Source organism: Sphaerodactylus townsendi, linkage group LG03, assembly GCF_021028975.2.
Source record: "Sphaerodactylus townsendi isolate TG3544 linkage group LG03, MPM_Stown_v2.3, whole genome shotgun sequence".
Taxonomy (NCBI): domain Eukaryota; kingdom Metazoa; phylum Chordata; class Lepidosauria; order Squamata; family Sphaerodactylidae; genus Sphaerodactylus; species Sphaerodactylus townsendi.
In genome coordinates, this window is record NC_059427.1 from 163,042,083 (window position 1) to 163,068,316 (window position 26,234).

The 26,234-nt window shown below is 45.0% G+C and overlaps 1 protein-coding gene across 3 annotated transcripts; it reads right to left on the bottom strand.

The window, feature by feature from the left end:
- Positions 1-4,920: 4,920 nt before the first annotated feature.
- Positions 4,921-26,209, bottom strand: LOC125429442 (transforming protein RhoA-like). Of its 3 annotated transcripts, XM_048490566.1 has the most exons (6): positions 26,108-26,152; positions 21,183-21,291; positions 10,450-10,610; positions 8,138-8,258; positions 6,778-6,908; positions 4,921-6,287 (listed from the first exon to the last, which is right to left on the bottom strand). In XM_048490566.1, exons 3-6 carry the CDS (start codon positions 10,603-10,605, stop codon positions 6,114-6,116), a joined length of 582 nt encoding a protein of 193 aa, XP_048346523.1. In that variant the 5' UTR covers positions 10,606-10,610; positions 21,183-21,291; positions 26,108-26,152; the 3' UTR covers positions 4,921-6,113. The 3 variants fall into 3 exon arrangements, with proteins under 3 accessions (XP_048346523.1, XP_048346522.1, XP_048346525.1); XM_048490565.1 differs by lacking the exon at positions 21,183-21,291 and having other exon boundaries at positions 26,108-26,209; XM_048490568.1 differs by lacking the exon at positions 21,183-21,291 and having other exon boundaries at positions 10,450-10,607; positions 26,108-26,188.
- Positions 26,210-26,234: the final 25 nt, after the last annotated feature.

Consider the following 26,234-nt stretch of genomic DNA (forward strand, 5'->3'; position numbering starts at 1 on the left):
TTAGCCTAACACATGGCAGGAACGGCTTAAGATAAAAAAACCAAAATAGTGGTAAGACCAAGAGGTAAGACTTGGCTTGTCATCAAGTCATAGCTGTCCTACGGCAACCCCATAGAACTTCATAGAGTCCTCATGAGTTGGTCGCCTCCTGTGGTGGTGGTGCTATATGCTGTCAAGTTGCAGGAGTTGGCCCAATGGGGTTGCCAAGGCAAGAAAAATTCAAAGGTAGTTTGCCATTGCCTGACTCTGCGTTGCAACTGTGGACTTCCCTGGTGGTTTCCCATCCAAGTACTAACTTAGACCAACCCTGCTTGGCTTCCAAGATCTGATGAGAGCAAGCTAGCTTGGGGTATTAAGTCAAGGATGCAAAAAAAACCTTCCAAGGGAGAAATCCACATGGCTTTGACAAGGGAAGACATGCCTCGCCAATGTTTTGGAGTTCTTTTGAGAGAGTGAACCAGCACGTTGTTAATGACAACTCAGTCAGCATCATATACTTGGACTTTCCAAAGGCTTCCTCTTCCTCACTGAAGACTTGTAAATTTAGCACTCATGAGATTACAAATGGGTTAAATGGCAGGAGATGCAGTAGGAAGAAATGGGCAACAGAGGCAAATAAGCAGTGGGGATCAGTACTGGGGCAGGTGCCATTTAATCTGATTGCACGTTATCTGTAATTGGGTGTAAATAATGTTCAATGTATTGTCGAAGGCTTTCACGGCCGGAATCACTAGGGTGCTGTGTGGTTTCCAGACTGTATGGCCGTGCTCTAGCAGCATTCTCTCCTGACTTTTCGCCTGCATCTGTGGCTGGCATCTTCAGAGGACTTGTGTAACCTTGCAACTGCTAAAGTAAAACCTTCCTATGGAAAGAACATCGTGTGTGGAGAGTATTCTTTTCCAAAGTGCTAGGAAGCTGCAGAGAGTGCAAGAAGACTACTAGACCGTCTCATCGGAGTAGCTCCGCTTTAAACTCTGCTGATAGTAACTTGATGGTCAATGCAATGTAATGAAGTTCATTTAAAATGTTCAACCCGCCCCCCCTTCAAGCATTTTTCAAGTACTTGTGCTGTTCAATGTATTGTCGAAGGCTTTCACGGCCGGAATCACTGGGGTGCTGTGTGGTTTCCGGGCTGTATGGCCGTGTTCTAGCAGCATTCTCTCCTGACGTTTTGCCTGCATCTGTGCCTGGCATCTTCAGATCCTCTGAAGATGCCAGCCACAGATGCAGGCGAAAAGTCAGGAGAAAATGCTGCTAGAACACGGCCATACAGTCCAGAAACCACACAGCACCCCACTTGTGCTGTTGTTAGTTTGTATCTGTCTAAATGAAGCTGGAAAATAATTTAGGGCTGCTAGCAGAATACCCCCCAACTAGCTCTTATGATCCCAGGTCTGTGGTTAAAGATGGTTGTCCAGAAGCAACCCTTATGTACACTAACTCGGGAAGAAGCTGATTGAGATTAACTTCTGAATAAACTAGCCTAAAATTGCATTGCAAGCAGAGTCTGATCTACTGGGTTTTCTTGGAATTCAAATGAATTTACTACCAAATAACTGTGCATAGAACTGCATCCTTAAGTCCCAACAAAGAGCCCTTCGGGGGAGGGGCGGTATATAAAACCAATTATAAACAAACAAACAAACAAACAAACAAACAAACAAACAAGGGCGCTCAGAACAGCCCAGAGTTAAAGAGAGGCTGGCTTGACTAATGTAACCCCATGCTTTATGGTCACCACGCTAAGCAAAAGAGGAGCGGAGGAAGCTGCAGCCGCTTGCCGCGGCCAGGGATGCGGGCAAATTCAACCACCGGGGCTCCGAGAGCTCACTTCATCAGACATATGAGGAATCCCAGATGAACAAACCATCTGTCTTGTGACATGAACTTATGACTCAACTTATGCAGGAATAACCCTTGCTAAAACCGAAGTCCAGTGGCACTTTAGAAGACTGCTTTCCTTGAAGGGAAACTGTTCAAGGTAAGTCCACTGAAGTTGATGGGCTAAGAAGAGGGTAATTCTGTTCAGGACTGCTGTCAGATTCCTTTTGGAATCTGTGTGTGTACTGCAGCGTAGGATCTCGTTAACCCCGGCTTGAATCCCCACTCCGCCACTGAAGCTTGCTCAGTGACTCTGGGCTAGCCTAACCTACCTTGCAGGATTGTAGTGAGGATAGAATAGAGAAAAGGAGACTGGTGTAAGATGCTTTGGGTCCCTATTGGGGAGAAAAGTGGGTGAAGATGAAATTAATTTTTTTTATTTAAGAAGATGTATGAACTCAGAAGATTAAGTGTCTACTGGAAGAACATAATTCTCATCTCGGGGAGAGGAGAACATGGCGAGCGGTAAGACATAAAAGTATAGATCAGAACTACTGGCAAATCTGCTCTTATGATAAATGTGCAGGGGATGAAAACTGCAGCTCAAATGTACTACTTCGAAGTCCCAGAGTAGCGGTAATGCTCACATTAGTGTCCCGTGCTTGGCTTTTGCCCTCATCTACTGCTTGCTCAGCTAATGAGTCCTGCCTAATCAGGCAAGGGGAAAAGCTGCCTGTCTGAAGGGGAAGTGGGCGTAAAAGAGGACGGGGTAGCCTACAGAAGTGGTAAATGATAAATCCTTAGGCCTTTGGGAAGTATCGTTGATCTATGCATAACATTACATTTTATTTACACTATAGAAGTAGTCACTGCATTTCCTGTTTGCAAACATCCCACTGGGGAATTTCTTTGGAGGCTATCAGCTCGAACACAGCAGGTCATGAAGCACAGGATTATTTTTGCAAAGAAAGAAGCTGAACGATTCAGAACAGAAAAGGTTAAAATAAAATAAAAAGTCACAGGAAGCAAAAAGGGGAGGAATGACAATTTTAGATAATTTAGCAAGACTAAATCTTTCCATAGACAGGAAACTGAGGTGGATTCTGCACGATAGAAATATAACAGGCTGAGGAAGGAAATATCCTGGGCCGTTTCTGCATGGACAAAAGGAGCGACGCGATGACGTCGTAAATAGCAACGCATCCGCGAAAAGGCGTTCGCACAGACAGGCGGAGCTGCGTGCGTCAGGAGCCCCGCAGAAATGTGACTGTTCGCAGGGAAGCGCTGCGGAAGCGGCGTCTCGCCACGCTCCGTTGCGGCTGTGCACTCGCGAAGCAGCGCGATTGGCTGACGTGACTGCCCTGATGTCCTGCCCGTCCCCCATCTGTCATTGCCTCCCCTCCCAGCTACTGTCAGTCCCAGTTCATGTTACCTGTGAGACCAGAGTGTGTATGGGCAGCCACCATCTGCACAGGCGACATGGATCTGGGAAAGGTGCTTGACCATGCAGGGAAATCACCAGGGACAAACGTGTGTGTGTGTGTGTGGGGGGGACGGTGACCAAGCTTGGCCTTTTGGCAGTCGCCATTGTTGAGAACGGCTCCGTGGCGGCGGTTCGCACGACTGCGGCGTCGGTGCATCACATGTGGAAAAAGAGCGCTTCGAAGCGTTTTTTGAATACGGCATCTTTGCGCCGATTAAGCATTTTCGCAGCGGCGCGACTGCGCACCTCCGCCGCTATGCGTGCAAACACTCTCGCTCTGACATTTCTTTTCCCATTTCCACGACATCGTATTTCGCCCGTGCGGAAACGGCCCTGGTTTGGGGAACTATTTCGCACAGGTTTCTTCAAAAGTTGCTAAACAAGCAATCTTTTAAGCTGAACCTGTGTTGAACCTGCTCCAGAGCGAACAGCATGGCCGCCAAGTGCTTTATTTCCTCCCACCTTCCTTACATCATTTCAGTTTCGTTTCTGCTGTGCTGCTGGCTAGTGTGACTCTCTCATAGCCCACCATTTCCCAAATGTCCCCCAACCACATTTTCTCTCTCTTTGGCAGCAATTGTGAGCACCCATATTTGTACAGGAATGCATTCACAACCAAAGGCCCCTTTTTTGTGCTCAAAACACATAACTACACAGAATGTGTATGGAACATACTTATTTGCTCCCCTTTGGGACAAAATATTTTGCATATCACAACATGGGGGGGAGGGGTGTTCCTACTTCATGTTTACATGTGTTGTGGCTTCAATGCCCTAAACTTTTTTTCCACACTGGAGAAATGGGAGTGGGAGATCCTGCTTGGGCTCCCGGGGTTGCTGTAGACTCGGGAACTGGCAGAAGGAGGGCTGTGGTGATGGAACAGCCAATCAGAATGCAGGGAAAACAGGCTGGAACAGCAGGGGCTGATGGGATTTGTAGTCCATGAACATCTGGAGAGCCGCAGGTTGCAGACCCCTGACCTAGCCTATTAAAACAGGAGACCCTAAAACCCAATCAAGACCTCTCACTACAATTCAGACTTTCCCCTCCAGTTTGTTTTATCCTGTACTTTTCAGGACAGTGTACATTACTGAGCACAGAATCCAACCTCCTGAACTCCTCCTCGTCTGATCAAAGTTGGAGAAATCCACACAAGACACTTGCAACGTTTTTTGTCAACCCACATTTTATCCTCAAAATCACCCTGTTAAGTAGATTAGGCCAAGATCTTGAGCAATGGCCAAAGTTACCTAGTAAGCTTTACAGCTTGGCGAGATCTGAACATGCTTTCTTCAAGAACCCAACATATTATTGACCAAACCACGACAGGAAGTGACAGCTGAAGAATGCACTGAGCAGACTCCCAATGGGTTTTTAGAGCAAGACTAATAAATGGTCTTCCTTTTCTCCCATCCCTCCCTAGGCTTCTACTTTGCTGTGCGATGCCTATGCTACCTTCTGAAGAGGATATGAGGTGTGTGTTCATGTCCAGTGCTTTCAGTGTACATTAGCTGACTTGGGTTCAGCAGCTGGACTCTCTCTTAAGGCGTGCATGATTCGCTAGTCTACAAACACTCACCTTTTTCTCAGCACGAGCAGAAGCAACAGGCTCCCTCTTGGTTCTTCCTTTTTTATTAGAAAAGGCAAGCAGCACAACCTGCCATGTACTAAACATTGCTACAAATTTATTACAGATTTGTTTTTCAAGTACATTTTGAAAAGTAACAACCACTTTAAAAAAACCCATGTGAATACAAATTAAACACAAAAACCATACACCCCCAGGTGGCAATGCGGTGAGTACAAAGAATGGGGAAATGGGGAAGAAAAGCAGGAGTGAACGGAAGAGAAAAACAGAAGCAGAGTCGGTCCTTTGTGCTTGGCGCTATGTCAGCCACAGGAGGTTCAGAAAAGGAACAAACCAGCCCGATAGCACCCCTGCTTACAAATATAGATATTTTGCTAGAAAAGGGGTCAGGCTTGACGGCCCAGTCTCCTGGGCCAGTTTGATGGAAGAGTAAACTCCCCACTCTGCAGCCAAGAGATAAATATCGAAGTGGAGAAAATTATGTTTGGAGGGAGAGAACCTGATGCTGTTTGACTGAGACAGCCCCCAAGGAAAAGTTGATATGAGGCGAGCATTGGGCTGGGCTTTCAGTGATTCTGCCGCATTCCCAGAGATCCGGGAGTTGATTAGTCGAGAAAGCCAGCGAAAGAACCTGGATCAGAAGGGCAACAGGGTTCACTTGCCCACTGTGCCAGAGGACTAGATTTTCCTCCTGCCCTGAACAGGTGACACTTTTTAATTAATCCACAGCCCTTTCGGGGGCAAGGGGAACCCCTGGGATAGGATGCTCCAATCCAAGGCTCTAACCGTTAAGTGAAACACAGGGGTTCCACACTTTGGCAAGGCAAGCCTTTGATCAAAGAACAGCCAAAGGCAGTGCAGTGCTGCGGGCTGCCAATGAGAGGGCCAAGGCTGCTGCGAGCAAGTGAGCAAGCAAGCAGAAGGCCTAGGAACCCTCCCGTGACCCATCAGGGGCCAGCACCATTTCACCTTTCATGGGAGGGCCAAAGGGAAAACGCCACCCCTGAACAGTGATGGGAGAAGCCCGAGGCAGACTGGGAACCCCACCTCATACTTCGTCACCATTCTTCAGAAGCCCTCCCCCTCCCCCAGCCCTAGCAGGCTTGCCTCTGTGAGGCCATACCATTCCTGCCCCCAGCAGAGTTTTAGACAGAAGGTCAGCCAGGAAGCTGACAGCTCACTGGTTTGGCTGGCAGCAGGGAAGGCAGGCTGGGGGCATGGTTACAGCAGCTGGCACAAGTTCTTCTTACGCCCACGCTTGGCCTGCAAGGCAGCCCGGGTGGCCATCTCAAACACCTCCCGCACGCCGTCCTTGGTCTTGGCTGAGCATTCCAGGTATCCGAAAGCGCTAATCCTGTTGGCCATATCCCGGCCCTCCTCCGGCTTCACTGGCTCCTGAAGGGAAAAGAAGCTGTGTGGTCAGATTGCCTCATCCTGGTCAAGGAAAGCAACCCGAGCTAGCCGCCAGAGCAGTAAGCCAGAAGTCAGGGCTCCTGGCTTTGATCCTGTGCTTTTAATGGCAGCTCTGGGGGGTGGATTCCTTAGCTAAAAATGGAGCCCAGCCCTTAGTAGCACTGAGATTGTGCTATCAGAGGTTTGCAGCATCTGGTGAGGCCAGTGTGATCACAGCAGGTCATATAAACTGCGCTGTAGGAAGAGGTCTAAGAGAAGGCCCCATAGAAGCCTCCTGCCCTGCCCTGATCTCATCAGATTTTGGAAGCTAAGCAGAACTGGCACTGGTTACTTCTAGGATGTTCAGAGTTGATAGGCAGTTCAGAGTTGATAGGAAGACCACCTCTGTTCATTTGTTGCTTTGAAAACCCTATGCAGTTGTTGTAAGTCAGGTGTGAGCCCCAAGTAATGAACCCCAAGTGTTTAGCCTCACCTGCTTCATCTTAGCCAGCTCCCGGCGTGTGTGCTCATCGTTACGGAGATCCTTCTTGTTCCCCACCAGAATGATAGGCACATTAGGACAGAAGTGCTTCACCTCTGGAGTCCACTTCTCAGGGATATTCTCTGCAAGGGCACAAAGACATAAGCCACATCTACAGGGTCCTTCCGCCATTGACGCTCAACAGTACCAGTGGGAAACATTTTCAGGCTAGTTCAGTGACCTCTAGATAGTCTTCGGAAGTGATTTGCAGAGCCCAGCCTCTGTACCAAGGTGGCAGTACCAGGATATTGACTAAGTGATAGAATAGGAGGGGCAAAATGTCCTCCTGAATTTAATGTACAGCATAATCCGAAGTAAATCTTTCAGAAGCCAGTGGTATATTTGCTCTAGTAAAATTATTTATGTAAATTTCGTTAAATCAGAGTGGACTGAGGAAGGTTCCAGTTTATTTGACAAAGTATATAAGACTCCAGAGGATTCTATAAATCTTTAATACCCTCCCTTATATACTTCATTGAAGGTAAAGCCAGAAACATGTTCTCGGTTATAGATGTCCTTTAGAATTTTGTGTTCATTGTTTGTATGACAATTGCAGTAGATCCCTTGGTTGGGATTTTTGTTCATAGTCTTTGTACCAACTCTCCTGGATTTTGTAAAAATCTAATATTTTTATTATTTAATTAAACAAAAAGTAGGTACAAGCTTGGATGAGTTGAGGAATAATATATTGTACCTCTCCATTAGGGAAGTTAGCTTGGGAACAGTTCAAAGACCATTGCTGAGATACCGAACTTCAGAAGACAGAGCCAACAGAGTCCATCTGGGCTTGTCACTTGGTCATACCCAGAAGAACAGCCCCTCCTCACACACAGGCCCTTTCTGCATGGGCCAAATACAGCGTCCCTGGAAGACCGTTCGCACAGGACACGTTGCTGCTTTGAAGCAGCTCAGTCCTGGCTTTCCCTGGGCGGCATTATTGATAAACAGCGTCTTCCCGGCAGCACGGTGCAAACCACACTGCCGGGAAGCCGTTGCTTTCCCCGTTGGCTCCACTCACCTTCTTGTGCAGCATCCCTCTGGAGGGCTGCAGAGACCCGCCCACGCTGCCCTGCGACCTCTGGAGGTTGCAGGGCAGTGTGGGAGGGTCTCTGCAATCCTCCAGAGGGACGCTGCACAAGAAGGTGAGTGGAGGGGAACCACCAAGAGGCTCTCCGGCTGCAGGGGAAGTCAGGGCTGCGTGCACGCTAGCGTGCGAACGGTCCCTGAGCCTCCACCAGCATACTTCATGCCGGTGGAGGTGCGTGTCCGCACATGTGCGGAAGGGACCACAGGGAAGGGGTTAAGGACTCACCTAAACTGTCAGGGCTGTCAATGGAGAAGCACATGAGGATGACATCTGTGTCAGGGTAAGAGAGGGGTCTCAGGCGGTCGTAATCTTCTTGGCCCGCAGTGTCCCACAGGGCAAGCTCTACCTGTACAAGAAGAAATGGAGCAACTTAATCTGCATGCGTCCACATTGTTTAAGCCAAGATCTACTGGGTGCCAGTGGGTCACCCCACTAGCTTGTTCTTTTCCCTTGCTCTAGATACCAAGCACTGAGACTAGGAGGACAGAGAGGTAAGGGATAGAGCATAATAACAATAAGATAAAAGAATTCAAACTGATCCTGCCTCCCTAGCAAAATGGGGCAGAATCACCCAGATAAATACAATTACGCGGCAGAAGCGGTGGGGCGGAGCATTTTGAGGGCGGCTGCTTCTTTGTTCGTTCCCTTGCCAGACTTACCAAGCCCCGAATCAGCGTTCTTTCGGGAAGACCCAGCAGGTGTTTCCGTCGTTGCAGGGGAGAGACGTTTCCTGGGAGCCTTTATGTTGTGGAGTGGTTAATCCTTGGTATTCTCTCCAGATAAAGCAGGCCTCAGTTCCCCTGCCAGCATGGCCAATTAGCCATGCTGGCAGGTGCTGATGGGAATTGTAGTCCATAACATCTGGAGTGCCAAAGGTTTGCCACCACTGCCCTAGTGACTTCTGTTGCTGAGCAATGGAAGCATCCCCTAGGGGGTGAAAAGCGCTGGGCAGCCATTTTGTTATGGCCTTTTTGGCGGGAAGGCAAGGAGAGGGGGGTGGGTAGGAGGGAAGGGACTGTCCCACAAGCCTCACTAACCCTTTAACTCACAGTTAGAAAGAAGGAGGAGCAGAGAACAAAAAAGACGAAGACAGGAGGACGGGTAGATGAAAATCAGTCTCTAGAAGTATTCTGGTACAGAGGACCAAGAATTTTGTGCACTCCCTGGCGAGGCAGGAAAGAATACTGCCTAAAATGGCTGCCAAGCCTCGACAGGAAGTGACAAAATTCCTTTTCCTGCCTCCCTGAGCTGGGGTGGAAACCACCCATCAAGATGCCTTTCCGCCATCCAAGAGAACAACATTTTTCACTGCAAGTTAATTCACTATCACTATCAAAGAAAAGATGTCCAAGGCTGCAGACGCAGAAGGCAGATCAGCCTCCTGGATGTTTAAACCCAACAGAGTCTTGTACACCTATTTGTTGATAGAAACAAGTGAATAACATAATGGCAAAGTATCTGCTGCAAGGAACAGTTACGTAGTCTGGCTTGTAGGCCCATAGCAATTCAAGACAGTTAAGCTTTATGCAGAACATACTATATACACCTGACCCTTCTTTATTGATATTATGTTTTTTATGTTTGTCGTATTATGTATTGATTGCTGATATTGTTATTATCCTGTTGTGCACCGCCCTGAGCCTTTCGGGGGAGGGTGGCATATAAATTAAACATACTATCCCGTAAGATGTCTTCCTGCCTTTTGGAGAAAGTGGATTACAAAGTAAGACAATGTAGTAAAAAGAGGTGATGCATATAATAATCACTGCAGCGGAGTACAATGCTATTCCATTATAAAAGTGTCACATCCAAACTGACAAAAGCCTCTTCAACTACCATTAGCCCTTTATTCCTCGCTATCTGGGAAGTCCCTCCCCACAAGCTTAACGACAGAGCCACCAGTGTTGATCCGTGAATAATACATCTCTATATTAGATGCTATATGACAAGGTTTCTGCGAAAAATTAAGCAGTATTGTCAAAAATAAAAAATAAGGCGCTTAGGAAGAATTTTCATTTTAAGGGCTCAATCAACCACAATCGCAAGTTTCTGCATATTGTCCTCCTCCTTTATTCCTTTTCTATATTTGACAGTAAAGCCTGGAGATTAAATGCTGTCATATTCACTACAAGTAGATACTTTGATTTCTAGTTTATGCTCGAGGCTTCCCACCATGAGTCTGACAAAGCTACGATGTTGGTCTTCTGTGAGTCTGAGATGGTAATTTCCACCAAGATTAATTTTATGATTGGTTACATTATTAATTTTATAATTGGTTACATTTATAATAGCCTGGGGGGGGGGGGAAGTATCAAACAAAATATGAGAGTTGGTACACAAAAGCAAGAGGTTAAGAAACGAATTAATCTGCCATCAGTAAATGGTGCAAATTACGGTTTTCATATAAATGAGAAATCACAAGAGCCTCGTACATGTTTGCCAAGCAACGAAACTGTAAAAGGCTGCAGATTTCTGCTCAGTACAGGATCTGCTCCTACGACAAGAAGCACACAGCCAGCTCTGGAGCTCAGAATTACCTGCTTTCCATCCACCTCAATGTCAGCCACGTAGTTCTCGAAGACAGTTGGGACATACACCTCTGGGAACTGGTCCTTGCTGAACACAATAAGGAGACAGGTCTTCCCACAAGCTCCATCTCCCACGATGACAAGTTTCTTGCGTATGGCAGCCATCTCTCCTAAAAGGAAAAGAGCTTTCTTTACAAGATTGACACAGCACAGCAACTACTCTGTTTCTCCGAAAATAAGACATCCCCTGAGAATAAGACGTAGTAGAGGTTTTGCTGAAGTGCTACATATAAAACATCCCCCGAAAGTAAGACGTAGCAAAGTTTTTGTTTGGAAGCATGCCCGTCGAACAGAACACTAGAGCATGCAGCTGTGGAGTGGAAAAATAAGACATCCCCTGAAAATAAGACATAGCGCATCTTTGGGAGCAAAAATTAATATAAGACACTTTCTTATTTTCAGAGAAACATGGTAGTTTCATACGAGGGTAACGATGACCCAAGGATGGCAAGTGACAGCCTAAAGCCTCCCCCCGCCCCCATACCACACAACCTGCAAGCCCTATTACCAGAGACTCCTCTCCCCACATTTCCCTGCCTGAATCCACTTGGAAACTCGGAGGCTTAAATGGTACTTCTCGCAGATGCTGTATTTGACCCCTGGAGCCTTCAGTTGCTGATCCCAGAGGGATTAATAAGGTCCATTAAACTTCATGAATTTGAAAATGTAAGAAAGAGCGGGGATAGCCAAGAGGCAGATTGAAGTCCAGAATATGTGTGAGTCAGTGTAAAGGGCTGTCTAGTCACAGCCAACTAATGGCAACTCCTTATGGGGGTTTCAAGGCAAGAGATTGAGGTGGTTTGCCATGGCCTTCCTGTGCATAGCAACCCTGGTGTGTCTTGGTGATCTCCCGTCCAATTACTGACCAGAGCCAACTTTGCTTAGCTTGCAAGATCTGACAGGTCTGGGCTAGCCTGGGACATCCAGGTCAGGGTGAAGTCCAGAATAGCACCAAATATTTTAAGTACCTTATAAAACTGAACATAGAGTGTGATCTGCACAACAGCAGCCAAGGTCCACCTGAACTAATCTATGAATTTATACTATTGTGCCAAAACATCTCCTTCACAACAATACAGTTAAAGCATAGTGCTAGGCCATTATGAAAACCAAGGACATCAGAACTGAGCAATTCCTACCTTCAAAGTACCAGAATGGCAGAAATCTGTACACTGGGACACGAACAAAGGCCCCAAAAATCCCTCCAATAATTCAACATTACATTACAAATTTCTCACTTGCCTCGCAGACAATTTCATGGTTCAGAAGGTGGAAGAAGCAACAAGGGGAACAGCTATTTTAGATCTGCTCCTAACAAATAATGATGACCTAATTAGTGGACTGGAAGTGCTAGGATCATTAGGTAGAACTTATCATGCTTCCCTGGAATTTGTTATACAGTGGAAAGAGGATGCTAAACATAGTCATACATGCATTCTAGATTTTAAGAAAGCAGATTTCAGTAATGTTGAAGGCTTTCACGGCCGGAATCACTGGGGGGCTGTGTGGTTTCCGGGCTGTATGGCCGTGTTCTAGCAGCATCCTCTCCTGATGTTTCACCTGCATATGTGGCTGGCATCTTCAGAGGATCTGATAGTAGGAAAGGAAAGCAAGTGGAGTATATATACCTGTGAGTAAAGGTCAATAGGTGAGGGCATCTAAATAGGAGTGGCCTGGCAAGTGAGTAACAATGAAGTGTAGCATGTGAATATCTTGCTATCTCTTTTGTTACTCACATGCTATACTTCATTGAGTAACATTGAGTAACAATGAAGTGTAGCATGTGAGCATCTTGCTATCTCTTTTGTTACTCATATGCTACACTTCATTGTTACTCACTTGCCAGGCCACTCCTATTCAGATGCCCTCAACTATTGACCTTTACTCACAGGTATATACTCCACTTGCTTTCCTTTCCAACTATCAGATCCTCTGAAGATGCCAGCCACAAATGCAGGCAAAACGTCAGGAGAGAATGCTGTTAGAACATGGCCATACAGCCCGGAAACCACACAGCACCCCAAATTTCAGTAAGTTTAGGAATCTGCTGGGTGCATGATGGCTGGGAGTTTCTTAAAAGTGAGATCTTGAGGGCACAATTTCAAACAGTTCCAATGAGGAGGAAAAATGGGAGGAATTCAAACAAATAAGCATTATGTGTAGGGAGAAAGTCAGAAAAGCTAAAGCTCACAATGAGCTGAGGATTGCCAGAGAGGTTAAAAACAACAACAAAAGGCTTTTTTGCTATGTCTGTAGCAAACGGAAGAAAAATGATAGGATAGCCCCTGCATGAAGGAGATGGCAAAATACTAATAGGGGATGGAGTTCAAGAAGGATATTGACAAGCTGGAACGGATCCCAGAGGAGGGCAACAAAAATGGTAAAAGGTCTGGAGTCCCTACCCTACGAAGAGAGGCTTAGGGAGCTGGGGATGTTTAGTCTAAAGGAGCGAAGGTTAAGGGAGGGACATGATAGCCATGTTTAAATATTTGAAGGGATGCCATGTCGAAGAGGGAGCAAGCTTGTTTTCTGCTGCCTCAGAAACGAGGACGCGGCGTAATGGATTCAAGGTGCAGGAAAAGAGATTCCACCTAAACATTAGGAAGAACTTCCTGACCATCAGGGCTGTTCGACAGTGGAATTCACAGCCTCGGAGACTGGTGGAGTCTCCTTCTTTGGAGGGTTTTAAACAGAGGCTGGATGAACATATGTCAGGAGTGCTGTGATTGTGTGTTCCTGCATTGCAGGGGGTTGGACTTGATGGCCCTTGGGATCTCTTCCAATCCTATGATTCTATGATTTAAAATTCACCAATGTTATCATGCCATCACTACATATTTCAATGCCCCTGACGTGCACAGTAGATTACTAACTCACAATGTTTATGTGGATATCTCACACAGTTGAAAGGTGAGCACCCTCCATTTTCTAACAAGCAAGCTGCAACACCAAACAGTTACAGTGCTGACCAAACGGCTAAACTCTGCATTGCCTTGTTTTTGGTATTATCCTAATTTTATTACTCATTTGTGGCCTGACTTTTAACAATCATTTCCAAGGAACTTCACTATTTAAAAATTCAATCCTGACTTTTCCCTGGTGAAAGACACTGTGCACAAGAGATATTGCTGCTAGTTCAGATATACCTGTCAGTTAATATTTACAAAAGAAAGCACATATACAACTGTGGATACTCTTCACAAGTCTCTGCACAAGACAGAGATCTTGCATCTCACTGTTGGTATTATTAAGGGGAAAAAATTCAGGTTTTCAAGAAGCTGAAATGTGCACTCAGTTGAACATTTCACTGCCCTGCAGGACACCACAGCGAGTTTTTGTACACACATGGGCATGCTTCTCTTTTCCCTCGCCACACCTCATTACCCACAGAAAACCTTTACAACAGGGGTGTCAAACATCTAGCCTGGGGGTCGGATTCAACCCCTAGACAGGGTTTATCAGGCCCACAAGCCAGCTGAGGCAACCCTCTGCTTCCAATCCCACTCGGCTCACCCCGCTGCCCACCCAGGTCCTGGCCCAAACAAGCACACTTATGTCATATCTGGCCCTTATAACAAAAGAGTTCAACATCCCTGTCTGCCTCTCATTAAAAATGAAAATCCCTTCACAACAGCTCCCTTCAAAGAACCGAGTATTTGTTGGCCTCCCATATCTGCACAGGTTTCCGTATTCAAACCTATACTGAGGAAAGTAGAGAGTCTCACCTGAGTATTCGGTTGGTGCCGAGCGGTCGCTCTTCGTTGAGCTCCTCCACCTTTTAAAGATAAGTTTTAAATTTCTCCTACCCTTTGTAGTTTTATCTCTTAGTATTTAGCACTTTCTTTTAATTTAGAGCTTTCTATTGCAATTTTGTTGAGAGAGACTATATTAAAGAACCTTCTGAGTTGATATTTTAAAACCAGGCTAAAATCCACAATACTTTAATAATAGCAATGCTGACTAATGAGTCTGTTTCCCTTTTGTTTTTAAAACAAGTTGTGTACTTCTGAAGCCTGGAGCTTCCCTATCATCAGGTGTGGTTGAACTGCTGGTTTTATTTTATCTTTATTTTTTATTTTCTTGGCTCAACCAGAGTGTTTGAGGGGTTTTTTGCTGGCTCATTCCTCATTCCCTGACCAGCTGGTGTGGAGACGCCAATTTCCCCAATTCTCAGCTAAAAGCCTTGAGACTTCTACTAAAGTTTTTTTAAGTTTTTTTTAACACCAGCTGTTAAGGTTCTGTTTTATATTTTATATTATATATTTTAATGAACTTCTGAAGTTTAATGAACTTTTGAAGTTTGCTCTTAAGCCTTTTAGCTACTTAGTATTTTTTACCAGCCTTTGGCGTCTTAAGCGTCTGTTTTAGCTTAGTGTAATTAATTGCTCCTGTGCGAATATTTTACTCATTGTCTGATTGTTTTACGGCTGCTATCTAAAATGAAGAACGGGAGGAAACGGTACCTTTCATCCCCACACTCTCCATGCCAGAAGTCTAGTAAACAGACTAAAATTGACCAGTTTTTCACCGACAATTCTCCAGTGGAGGCACTAATTGAGGGATTAACACTATCAAATAGATTTGCTCCATTGGAAGCTAACCTGGAGCTGGAGGATATGTTTCCTAGCCCTGCAGAAGAAGTTTTTGCAACAAGCCCATCTCCAACTGGTTTAGGAAAACAGGATGCTTTAATTCCAAGTTTACAAAAGCCTCCAAATAAGAATAAAGAACTAACAACACATGACAATTTATACATTCGACAAAAATTTTTCACTAATGAGTTGATTTTAATTTCAAAACTCTTGACCTACTTTTAACAAATTTTACCACCCTGGAAGTTAGACTTGATCTCCCATCAAATTTTAAAGACACAAGCTTCAGGAAATGGATCTGGCTGATGGTAGCTCCCTTTTATTCAGACACTGCCCATTGGCCTTCAAGGCCTACACCCACCCGGCAGCTAAAGCTAGTTAATATAAATTAGTTAATTTTGCAAAAAGAGCAGTGGTGTTGTATATTGGACATTCCAAGCTAAACCAAAATAGGTGGTCAAATTATAGTGCAATTAGGTTCTCTTTTGAGCCAGTTGTTAGAGTGTGCTCCATACAAGATTCAGTTGACTTCATATGAATACTTGCCCCCTGTGGATTACTATAAAAGAATTGCCCTAACTTTTAGCACATCTAAAATGCCTTCACTATTGTTCAAACATAGCCACTTTTTTTTCCCAGAAGGTATGATATTAAAATTATGCGTCTCTTTAGGAATACTACTATCCACAGACTCATTGAGGACACCCATGCTACACCTGACAAGAGAAATGCAAATTCAAAGGAGTTCAACAAAGCGACTGCTGTTGGAAACCCTAACAAAACTGGACACTCTTCAGAAGCTTTTACCAAAGGAATCAAAGAACTAGCGGTTGAGTGGAAGCAACTTGAGATGTCCCTGAATGAAATCCACTCTTCCCACCAACATATCCTTGAGGAAGTGGAGGATGTTTTGCGCCTCAATTCTGCTCCCAATTCTGTTCCAGAGGCCTTGGGGGATGTATTATGCTCTGGAAATTCCCCTTCTTGCCCAACCTTACTTGCCTATAATCCTGCAATTCAAAGTTACTGTTCTCCAGATAACTCTCCTAATGAAGCAAATTGTGTGCCCATAAGTAAAGGGGGGACTGCCAGTCAGGCTAAAGGCAACCCTTATTCAACCAGCCCTACTACAAAGGCCTTGAGGCTGCACCTCGCCAAGAACACAGACCACCCTATTACAATGCCAGAGCCTGTGTCAAAGCCACCCACAGCAGCTCACGGTGAGGAAAAGCTACTCAGCAATATAACCCAACTGAAAAAGGATTTTCAAATTATGGTACAATGGAAACGAAAAAATCAATTCGAACAGCAGTGGGAACAACTATATCAAGCCACTTTAACAAATAACATTAAGCAATTCTGGCAGATCATAAATAGAAGGGCCCAAACGTGCAGTATCCAGTTGCCCCATATTTCACTAGACCGATGGTTCAGTTATTTTTCTAATCTGTTCAATGCTAGCCTAACTGAATACCCTGATTCCACTTCAATACCAGAGGAGCTACCAGATTGGCCTGAGGTTAATCCTCAAGAAGTGAGTAAACTAATCAGTGGTTTGAAAAGCGGTAAGGCCCCAGGTCCTGATGCAATAATACCAGAAATTCTTAAATCCTCACCCGAGTGGTGGGCTACAACTCTTGGCTTCCTTATTTACCCATGCTCAAAATAACATCGGGCCGCGATCCCAAAGAGTGGGAGCTGAAGCGTCTATAGTTGTCCCAAGCTACAAACAGGGTGATATTACTAATCCCTCAACCTATCGGCCTATACGCCTATTACCTGTAATTGGCAAACTACATCCAAAACTTCTCTCCTTAGGAGAGTGGAAGATTGGGTCAAGCAAGTAGAAGTAATAGGACCGGAGACAGAATTGGATTCACTAAAAATAAATCAAACTTACTGGATCATGCTTAACAGTTTTAGCACACTTAGCTACCAAAAGTATAACTCATAATAACTTGCCGTAAACTGTTTGCAGCCTTCCTGGATTTAAAAGGGGCGATTTGACTCCATATCTAGAGAGCTCCTACTGTGGAGAAAAAAATTGACGGCGTTACACATGTAGTTGACCCCAGACTACTGTTTCTTATAAAAAACAAAGCTACACACTTGCACTAGCTTTGCCCAGAATAAGAGCCGCCCAACAAAAGGACCGCTCACGGAAAATATCATCTCACAACCAGAGGGTCAAACAAAGGCTGTACATTGGCCCCACTTTGTTTAATACTATTCGCCTTTAGTGATCAGCTAAGGTGCCAACCCTCCAGAAGGCCAATGGGCATGTTCCCCAAACTAAGCACTCAAACCGTGCCAGCGTTACTGTAAGTGCTGCCGGCGACACCCGTTCTTCTTTCCCACACTAAAGCTGGTCCTTCACTTTCGCTCTTCTTAAATTGCTGGCTAGCATGAATATTGTAAGAGAGAACGAACTGGTAATTAACTATGAAAAAAACCAAAATAATGGTCTTCGCTAGAAGACCCCTAGTCATACATGGACCATCAATAACAGACCCATAGAACAAGTTAACCAGTTCAAATATTTGGGCATAACTCTTACTTAGCAACCTTTAATGGTGGGCAGTACATGGAAATTAGCACTCGCTACAGTGTTTAACAACAGTGCCCTAAGCAAATTCAGGCCGTTTCTTTTTTCACTGTGGAGCCACCAGTATATACCATCCGGCATTGAAGGTGTTCCAATGCTAAATCGCGACTCTCAGCTCCTCTATGGAGCACCTATTTGGATCGGAGCTATAAACAAAAAATATAAACACAGCTCCAGTCCCGCTTTCTTCCACAAAATTATGGGCTTGCAAATTGTGCTTCATATGCAGCCCTATGTTTAGAACTTCGGGCAAATATCATGTCACCCACGCATGGCCTGGCTTTGAGAACTGCTCAGATACTGGCTCGTGATCCACTATTTAGCAAGGTGGATCACTCCAGTTTGTTACACCTCATGCTTCTTCCGACTATGCAAATTCTAGGTGGCTGGGAAACTAGTTGAGGGAAAAAATCAACACTCTTGGCTTTTAATTAGAGTCGTTAGTCCCTCTTTCCCTATCAGAAGCATATAGCTGCTTGAAAACTATAGCTATTAGGAACAAGAGTATCGGGATATGATAACAGCTTCTGCGAGGAAAAGCGTGGTTCCCCTGACCCTGCTTATTCCAATTGAACAAAGGACACATGGCCAATTATTTTAAGCAGTGGATCACCAACCCTCTAGAATTAAGAAGAGCTTTAACACTGGCCAGATTCAATCTATCGTGCCTTCTATGCTGCTCTCTATGGCAGGATATCCCAACAAATTAGATAAACAAGAGGAGGAGGCTATGTCCATGCAATATATAAGGTCAAAAGGTGGAGACTTGCTCGATCATACCCTCTTTCATTGTGTAAGGTTTGCAAAAATCAGGAATGTCCACCAATCTGCACTTATCCCATTTCTGTGTATAACAATCTAACTGATGCTCTTTAAGATACCTATGCTTTTTTGAACAACATGGATCCCACAGTGGATGTGAGAGCGAAAAAAAAAAAAAAAAATGTAGCAAAATTTCTGCTAACTAATAATAGGCGTAGAAGTCTAGATGAATACCAACCAAAGTCTATGTATTATGACCACATATAATGCCAGCAGTTGGTATTTTTCTAAGCTTCTGTCAGTATCCGATGGCGCTTTAAAGTGATGAGTTAACTTAGCTGAAGGAATGTCCTATAGTTACAGAAGGACCATGTATATATTTTAGTATTTAGTATTTTAGTACCAGTGTCTATAATTGTGAGCAATAATGGGCAAATTTTGTATGCTGATTTTGTATGTTTATTTTATGCCAATAAAGGCTTGTGATTGATACTGAGGAAAGTACAATGTTCCTTATTCTGGAGGAGGAGGAGGAGGAGGAGGAGGAGTTTGGATTTATATCCCCCCTTTCTCTCCTGCAGGAGACTCAAAGGGGCTTACAATCTCCTTGCCCTTCCCCCCTCACAATAAACACCCTGTGAGGTGGGTGGGGCTGAGAGAGCTCAGAAGACCTGTGACTAGCCCAAGGTCACTCAGCTGGCATGTGTGGGAGTGTACAGGCTAATCTGAATTCCCCAGATAAGCCTCCACAGCTCAGGCGGCAGAGCTGGGAATCAAACCCGGTTCCTCCAGATTAGATACATGAGCTCTTAACCTCCTACACCACTGCTGCTCCTTCCACTCATTTGGAAGGAAAGAACCATATGAGTAAAGGAGATCTATAAAGCAGGCAAGTTATCATCGAGTCTGATTCAGAAATCACCAGTGTTGCAAGTGCTTCTTTGTGGCTGGACTCTGCACCCTGGAGACAGAATTTGATGTCAAGAATCAGGGACAAAGGAGCAAAGTGAATAGCAACCATGTCAGCACTGTTGGTCAGGGCACGCCATCCATCACGGCCCACACACAATATTGTGCCACGTTTTACTTTTTTATAATACCACAGGGTGCAAGGGCACCGAGCAGGAGGATCAGGAAGACATCACATCAAAGTAGAAGGCAGGAAGCATGAGTTACACTGGCATTTCGACCTCTGGTTTGATTCTTAGACGTTGCATCCAAATCCGATCCCTGATCTGAACCTCAAAAAGCTGCCTCTTACTGTGGGAAAGCAAACTGGGAGGAGAGGATGCTGGTACACCTGCCTGCAACAGACAGAACGACACAACCAAAATGTTCTGGCACACCTCCAACTTCAGCAGCAGCTCTGTTTTTGATCAATCCTGTGGGGAAAGTGGTACTGATGAGGGTCTTCCAGTGCAATCATTTCAGCCAAAGCTTCCCAGTATAGCGAGAGATGTACTTTGACTTCCAGACATATGAATTAATATTTTGGGGTCAAGACACATCCCTTTTCCAAGCAGAGAAGAAAAATGAACTTCAACCATTAAGGGGATTGATGTGCCATCTGTCCGGAGGCCTGAACTTTAGATCTCTCCAGTAAACCCATGTCACTGTTCAAGTATAGCAAGGGTAATGCTTAGGCACAGGATGTGTAGGGAATCTTGTACCATTCTTGTCAAATTGCCCATTTTAGTCTGGCAGCTGGAACAAGGGCAGAAACACCAATTCTTTACTTCTTTCTTTGGTACATTCCATTTTTATCAAGGTTAATGGGGGCAACGTATGATTTTACCCACATATCAGGCCCTGCAAAGATCCACCAGTCATCACTTTCAGCCCACTATGTTGGCAAGAACCACACTGAGACTGCTGATAAAGTGGAATCAAATGAACTACAGCTGGCACTTCCTCTGGTCTGACTCACCAGATGCAGAACAGAAGTGTTTTTCTCTAGGAAAAAAACCTGCACAGCCTAGTTTTGAAACCTGGTACTGGAGAGTCACAGCCAAGCCTCATTCAGCTGGAAGTCTGCATGGCACTTTGAGGGCGAGACGACTTCTAAGGCCAAGGTTTTCAGTTAGGATGGGAGGAGCAGAACAGCTCGGTGACTAACTGCCTTGGATACTTACTCAAAAGATATTTAAAGCTAGGCACAGTTACACCCATATCTGGAGCTCTAAACAACCGTCTCTCACACTTCAAAAGCAGTCAAGTTTCAATCTGTTCAGCCAAGATTTATATTGTCTGTTCCCTCAGCAGGGTGTTAAAGCCAGGAATTAAGTTTCAAAATTAAACTGCAGATCAATCCTCCGCAGACTTTTCTTTCACCGCGACCAAATCTTCTAGTATAGCTCTACAGTGTATAATCAAGACACCTTTGTACCTTTTATCAGTGGGAGGACTTCCTATGGGGAAAAGCCATTCGTTGTAACACCAGAAGCAGGTTCTATGATTCCAAAAAGTGCTCTCGAGCTTCAAGGTCATGCTTGTAACTTGCCACACAATTATGGAGTGGAAGACCTAACTACCAACCCACCCCCACCCCCCAAAAAACCCCCAAACCCTGCCAGATACTTAACATTTATAAAACAAGTTATTTTAATCTAACACAAGATAAGGGTCAACATCCTCAAGTAAATCAGTAAACCAATAAAACAGTCTTCCTGTCAGTAAGTGGGGGAAGAGACAAATGTATAGCAAAAATCTAAATTAAACTTTACCTGTCTGTTATCAAAAGTAGTCCTCAAATTCTGGTACAAAGAACCCTGTAGTACTAACTCAGAATGTGACCTTCTCTGCCCTGCCTCAGTTCCATCACAAAACAGTGGCCTTTCTCCAACATGAAAAAGAGAAAAAATTAATCAGAACACACTCCTTGCTACATACTCTTCATACAAAGTGCTGTATGAATACAGATAATCTTTCCTTTCAGTTACATGAATGGCTGCTGACCACTACTGCTCCAGACCCCGGAAAATACTAAACCATCAGCTTCTTTGTCTTTAGACAGGATTTCCAGGTTGCTTTTTCTCTATTGCTCTCTCTTATCAGAAAAACCATAAGAGGCAATGTAGGAATCCAGAACAACGTTGCTGCTTCCTGTGCAGTCCAAAAAGACTTTCACACAACTGCCATCTTGTGCAAGAAAAATGTGATTTGGAAAAGTTTAAGAACTGCTCTGCAAATACTTCCTGCACTAAAAAGGAAGAAGAAATCATTGAAGATTAGTGTCTTCCAAATACTCATAGATGTTGTATACATGAAGAGTGGGGGTAGCAAGGGAGAGGTTTAAAGGGAGAGGGATGTGAATGTTGCAACAACCCTGTGATGCAGCTAAGTCCTCTATCAATAGCCCTACACTGGTACAGGACAGTTACATTTCAGATAAGAGAAGGACTTCTTTCTGATGGCACTCACTGGTACTGAGAACTGGCACCTTTTTGGGTGTGGCGCTGCCCCACTCAGCCAACAAAAAATAATGGACCCTCAAGAAGTAGCCTAGTGGGGCTCTGCAGAGGAAGGAGAAAGGGGAATGGTGGAAATTGGTACAACCTTATATTTGAGTATGGATTCCTTTTTTAAATTAGCTAATAGTAGTTTAAAGCATCTCCGTAACTAAGATTGTAGATCAGTCTTCTACACAATATTTAAAGACAAGACAAATGATCAGAATCATCCCTGAACTGGAACGAATGAAGGAATGAACACACCCACGCACACCCACCCACCAGAATTCCATAAGATTCAGAACAGCTTCATAAAAACTAATTTAGCCAACTGTATCTAAGTCACCACGACATACAACGATGCTGAAGTCAGTCGAGAGAGCAAAGCCCACAACAAGGTATCGCAAGGTACCACAGACTGCGGCAAAGACTAACCTACTTAAATTGCCATCCCATCACCCTTTGTTAAACCAGCACCCAACTTAATGCAGGTGTGTTCTGCTTTCATGACTCCAACAGTATAAAACTGACCTGTAAATCAAATGAGTAAGCATCTTTCTGCACCTCCATCACCCTAGACTCAAGCTACTATGCATAATCATTACTAGTGCAACAAGACTGAAGTTCTTCTATGAGGACAGGGGTCTTCAAGGTTAAAGAGCTCCCAGCTAGTTCATCTTTAATCAGCAAAAAGCATAGATGCAGTCATTATTAAAGAACCCACCAACATGTATTATACTAAATCAATGCACAAGAATTTCTGACCTCACATTTTCTTCCAGTTAACTTTCATTCCAGTAAGAAACAAATGGCTGCTAGTTCTAAAGAAATATGGGTGTGTCTTTTTTTGCACTGTGGGTTTTGTTTTGTTTTTTGCTAATTTTAATGAGAAAATGTATGCCATTGGAACTTTTGAGATCCAAGACCAGAAAAAAATACCATTTCCATCATCGAGAAGGAGTCTTCTACGATGAATGGGGCAGGATTTCAACCACTGGTGTGTTAATAACAGCACAATTGCCCCCTGGACACCACCTCCCAATAGCCACATGAAGACCACCCCCTCAGACCTGGATTTAATCCCTCCTTCAGCCAAGTCACTATCACTCAGTCTAGTGTATCTCACAGAATTGCTTTAAGGCCATAACAGGTGTAGGGTATTTGGGTAATGTTCTTATGTTCGCAAGGGGGATTCGGAGCTCTCTGAGTCCCACTAACCTCACAGGGTGTTTGTTGTGGGGGGGGGGGGAGGAAGGGAAAAGAGATTGTAAGCCCCCTTGAGTCTCCTTACAGGAGAGAAAGGGGGACATAAATCCAAACTCTTCTTAATCTCTTCAGACTGGCAAGGGGGAGGTCTATAATAGACCGCATCAATGAGATCAGTGCTGCTTCTCTCCCCCTTAATTTTTACTCAAATGCTCTCAACCTGGCTTGCAGGATTTAAGTCATGGACCTGCTCAAAGATGTAATAATATTTTACGTATAATGCTACTCCTCCTCCTTTCCTATTTGATTTGTTACTCTGAAATAGGTTATACCCCTCAATTCTTATGTTCCAGTCATGAAACTCATCCCACCAGGTTTCAGTGATGCCTATAATATTATATTTGTTTTGCTGTGTTAAGAGTTCAAGTTCATCTGGTTTATTTCCTATACTCTGTGCATTGGTGTACAGACATCGAAGGCCATGGTGCATTTCCTTTGGCTGCTTCTTTAAGGTTTTTCCCCTCCCGCTGTTGCCTTCTTGACCTATTCACTCAGTTCTTTCTATAACTTTTGGACTACCTTCATTTGTTGAACTCCTACCTGTTTGAAAACTGTCTGCCTCACGCACATAACTCAGTTTAAAGCCCTTCTAATCAGGTTTGTGAGCCTCCTGGCAAAGATGTTTCTTCCTACAGGCGTAAGGTGCAACCCATCCCTTGCCAGCAGTCCCTCTTCATGCAACCAGAGACCATGGTCCAAGAACCCAAATTGATTTTGACGGCTCTACTTGCGAAGCCAGTTGATCTCCACTATTCTTCTTTCTCTCCTTCAACCGGGAGTAGAGATGAAATGACAACTTGTACATCCAGATCCTTCAGCTCCCTTCCCAGAGCCTCAAAATCCCTTCTGATGTCCCGAAAAAAGAAGGATTTATATCCCGCTTTTCTCTCCTATATGAGACTCAAAGGGGCTTACAAACTCCTTTCCCTCCCCCCTCACAACAAACACCCTGTGAAGTGGGTGGGGCTGAGAGCACTCCGAAGAGCTGTGACTAGCCCAAGGTCACCCATCTGGCATGTGTGGGAGTGTACAGGCTAATCTGAATTCCCCAGATAAACCTCCACAGGTCAGGCGGCAGAGCTGGGAATCAAACCCGGTTCCTCCAGATTAGAATGCACCTGCTCTTAACCACCAAACCACTGCTGTTCTTGCTGTGTCATTTGTCTTGCTATGTCTTGCTGTGTCATTTGTCCCCACATGGATCAAAAGGAAGGTGTAATGGTCAGTGGGCTTAAAAAGTCTTGTCAGTCTCTCAGTGACATCACGGATTTTTGCCCCAGGGAGACAGCATAACTCTCATGACATCTTATTAGGTCTGCAAATCGCTGCTTCTGTTCCCTTAAGCAGGGAGTCCCCAACCACAGGTACACATCTCCACTGATGTTTTGCAGGGGACATTCTGTGGGCTGAACCTTCTATTGCTTGCACATTCTCTGACTCGGTTGCTCCTGTGCATCTTCCTTATCCTTGCTGAGAAGGGAGAGAACTTCAAATCGATTTTGTAGGTTTAAGCTCAAAGAATGCTCCCTAGTCCCTCAACTTCTTTGTGTCACATTTTTCCAATTGCCCACCTCCAGCGTTTAAGAACTGCCATCTTCCTCAGAGATCCCGATGCATTCCTCATCCAGTATCAACAGCTCCCCTGTGTCGATGAAATCTTCCTTGTTCCTAATGTTTTGAAGCATAGATACTTGTGGCTCAAGCTGCTGGACCTTCTCTTCTAAGAGGGCAACCAACTTACACTTGATGCAGGTGTAGCTACACACATCCTCCGGCAAAAAAAAATCCCCACAACTGTTGCAAGTAGCTGCAGCAACTCCCCGACCATCCATATTTACCATTACAGTAGTGCAGGGCCTCCTATAAGAATTTCTCAACGAAGGACAGTGCTCCCCTTACCTGTTTAGACAAGCCTGTTTACTACACTCCAAGGACAAGACCTAATGGCTGAAGCCCTGGCCCCTTGTCAAGATGCCAATGCACCTTCTACTATCCCTCAAAAGACACATCCTTACAGAGTAAAAGAACTGCGTGCGCCATTAGGTGCGCGCCGCTGCTTCCAAAGAGTGAGCCTAGTAGCAAGACCCACCTCTCAGAAGCCTGGGGCAAGCACACGGCTAGAACAAGGGGGAGGGGGAAAAACCCGTTAAAAACACAATGCTAAAAGACTTGGCTTTGACAAAAGCCCTCCAAAAAGCAAACCAGTGATCACCTAGCGCTTTCTGTCCCACTCCTCTTCTCCACTGCTACTCCTCTCCTTGGCTTCCAAAGAGTCTCACAAGCCTAGTTTAAAGCCTAATCTCTAAACAGCCTTTATTATTACATAGTGTAATTGTTACTAAGTTGTATTGGATTTTATGACTTCCATGGCTCTCGCGTGGCAACCCAGCCTGAAACCTCTGTTTATAGGATGGGATAAAAATAAGTACAAATGAATAAATGTCGGCTGTGACTTGATGGCACACCCTCCTCACCCGCCGTAAGGAAACTTAAGCCGTGGAACAACTTTCCCTTAAGCAATGAAGGGCACTTCCTCTTATGTGGGCTCTGCCTATTTTGCTAGGTCTGAGCTCAAACCACCGGATTACGCCGCGCATGCGCGAACCATCGCTGACCCCCCCCCGTACCCCAACTCGGAAGGTTCCATCCAATCAGCTCCGTCTCACCCCCTCCTTTTACCTTCAACCGCAAGGGGACGCGCGAGCCACGCTGGCTCCAACTGCCCTTTCCGCGCAGGCGCTTAGCCAGTGGCGTCGCGCTCCTCCCCTCCCCCCTCTCGGCCAACTTTTCACTAACGGCCTTTTTATTATTTTTTTTTAAAAAAACACGTAACTGTCGGCTCAGCAACAACAGCTTCATCCCGGCCTCTCGCGCTCACAACCTGCCTCTTACCCAGCAAAACAACCCCGGCACCACAAACGCCATCATCTTACCGGGTTTAGTTGGCAGCCTCCACTGCCGGTTCGCCCGCCACCGCCGCCCGGACTCTCCACAGCTGCCCCCTTAGAAACCCCACCCACCTCATGATTGACAGAAGCCACCGCCCTATTGTATAATTTT

What these genes read in the sequence shown, in the direction of transcription:
- LOC125429442 (XM_048490565.1), bottom strand. Translation starts at nt 10,605, where the DNA reads ATGGCTGCCATACGCAAGAAACTTGTCATCGTGGGAGATGGAGCTTGT. An exon ending in TGACAGCCCTGACAGTTTAG is followed by an intron (nt 6,909 to 8,137) that starts GTGAGTCCTTAA and finishes GTGCCCTTGCAG; the next exon opens with AGAATATCCCTGAGAAGTGG. An exon ending in AGCTGGCTAAGATGAAGCAG is followed by an intron (nt 6,288 to 6,777) that starts GTGAGGCTAAAC and finishes TTTTCCCTTCAG; the next exon opens with GAGCCAGTGAAGCCGGAGGA.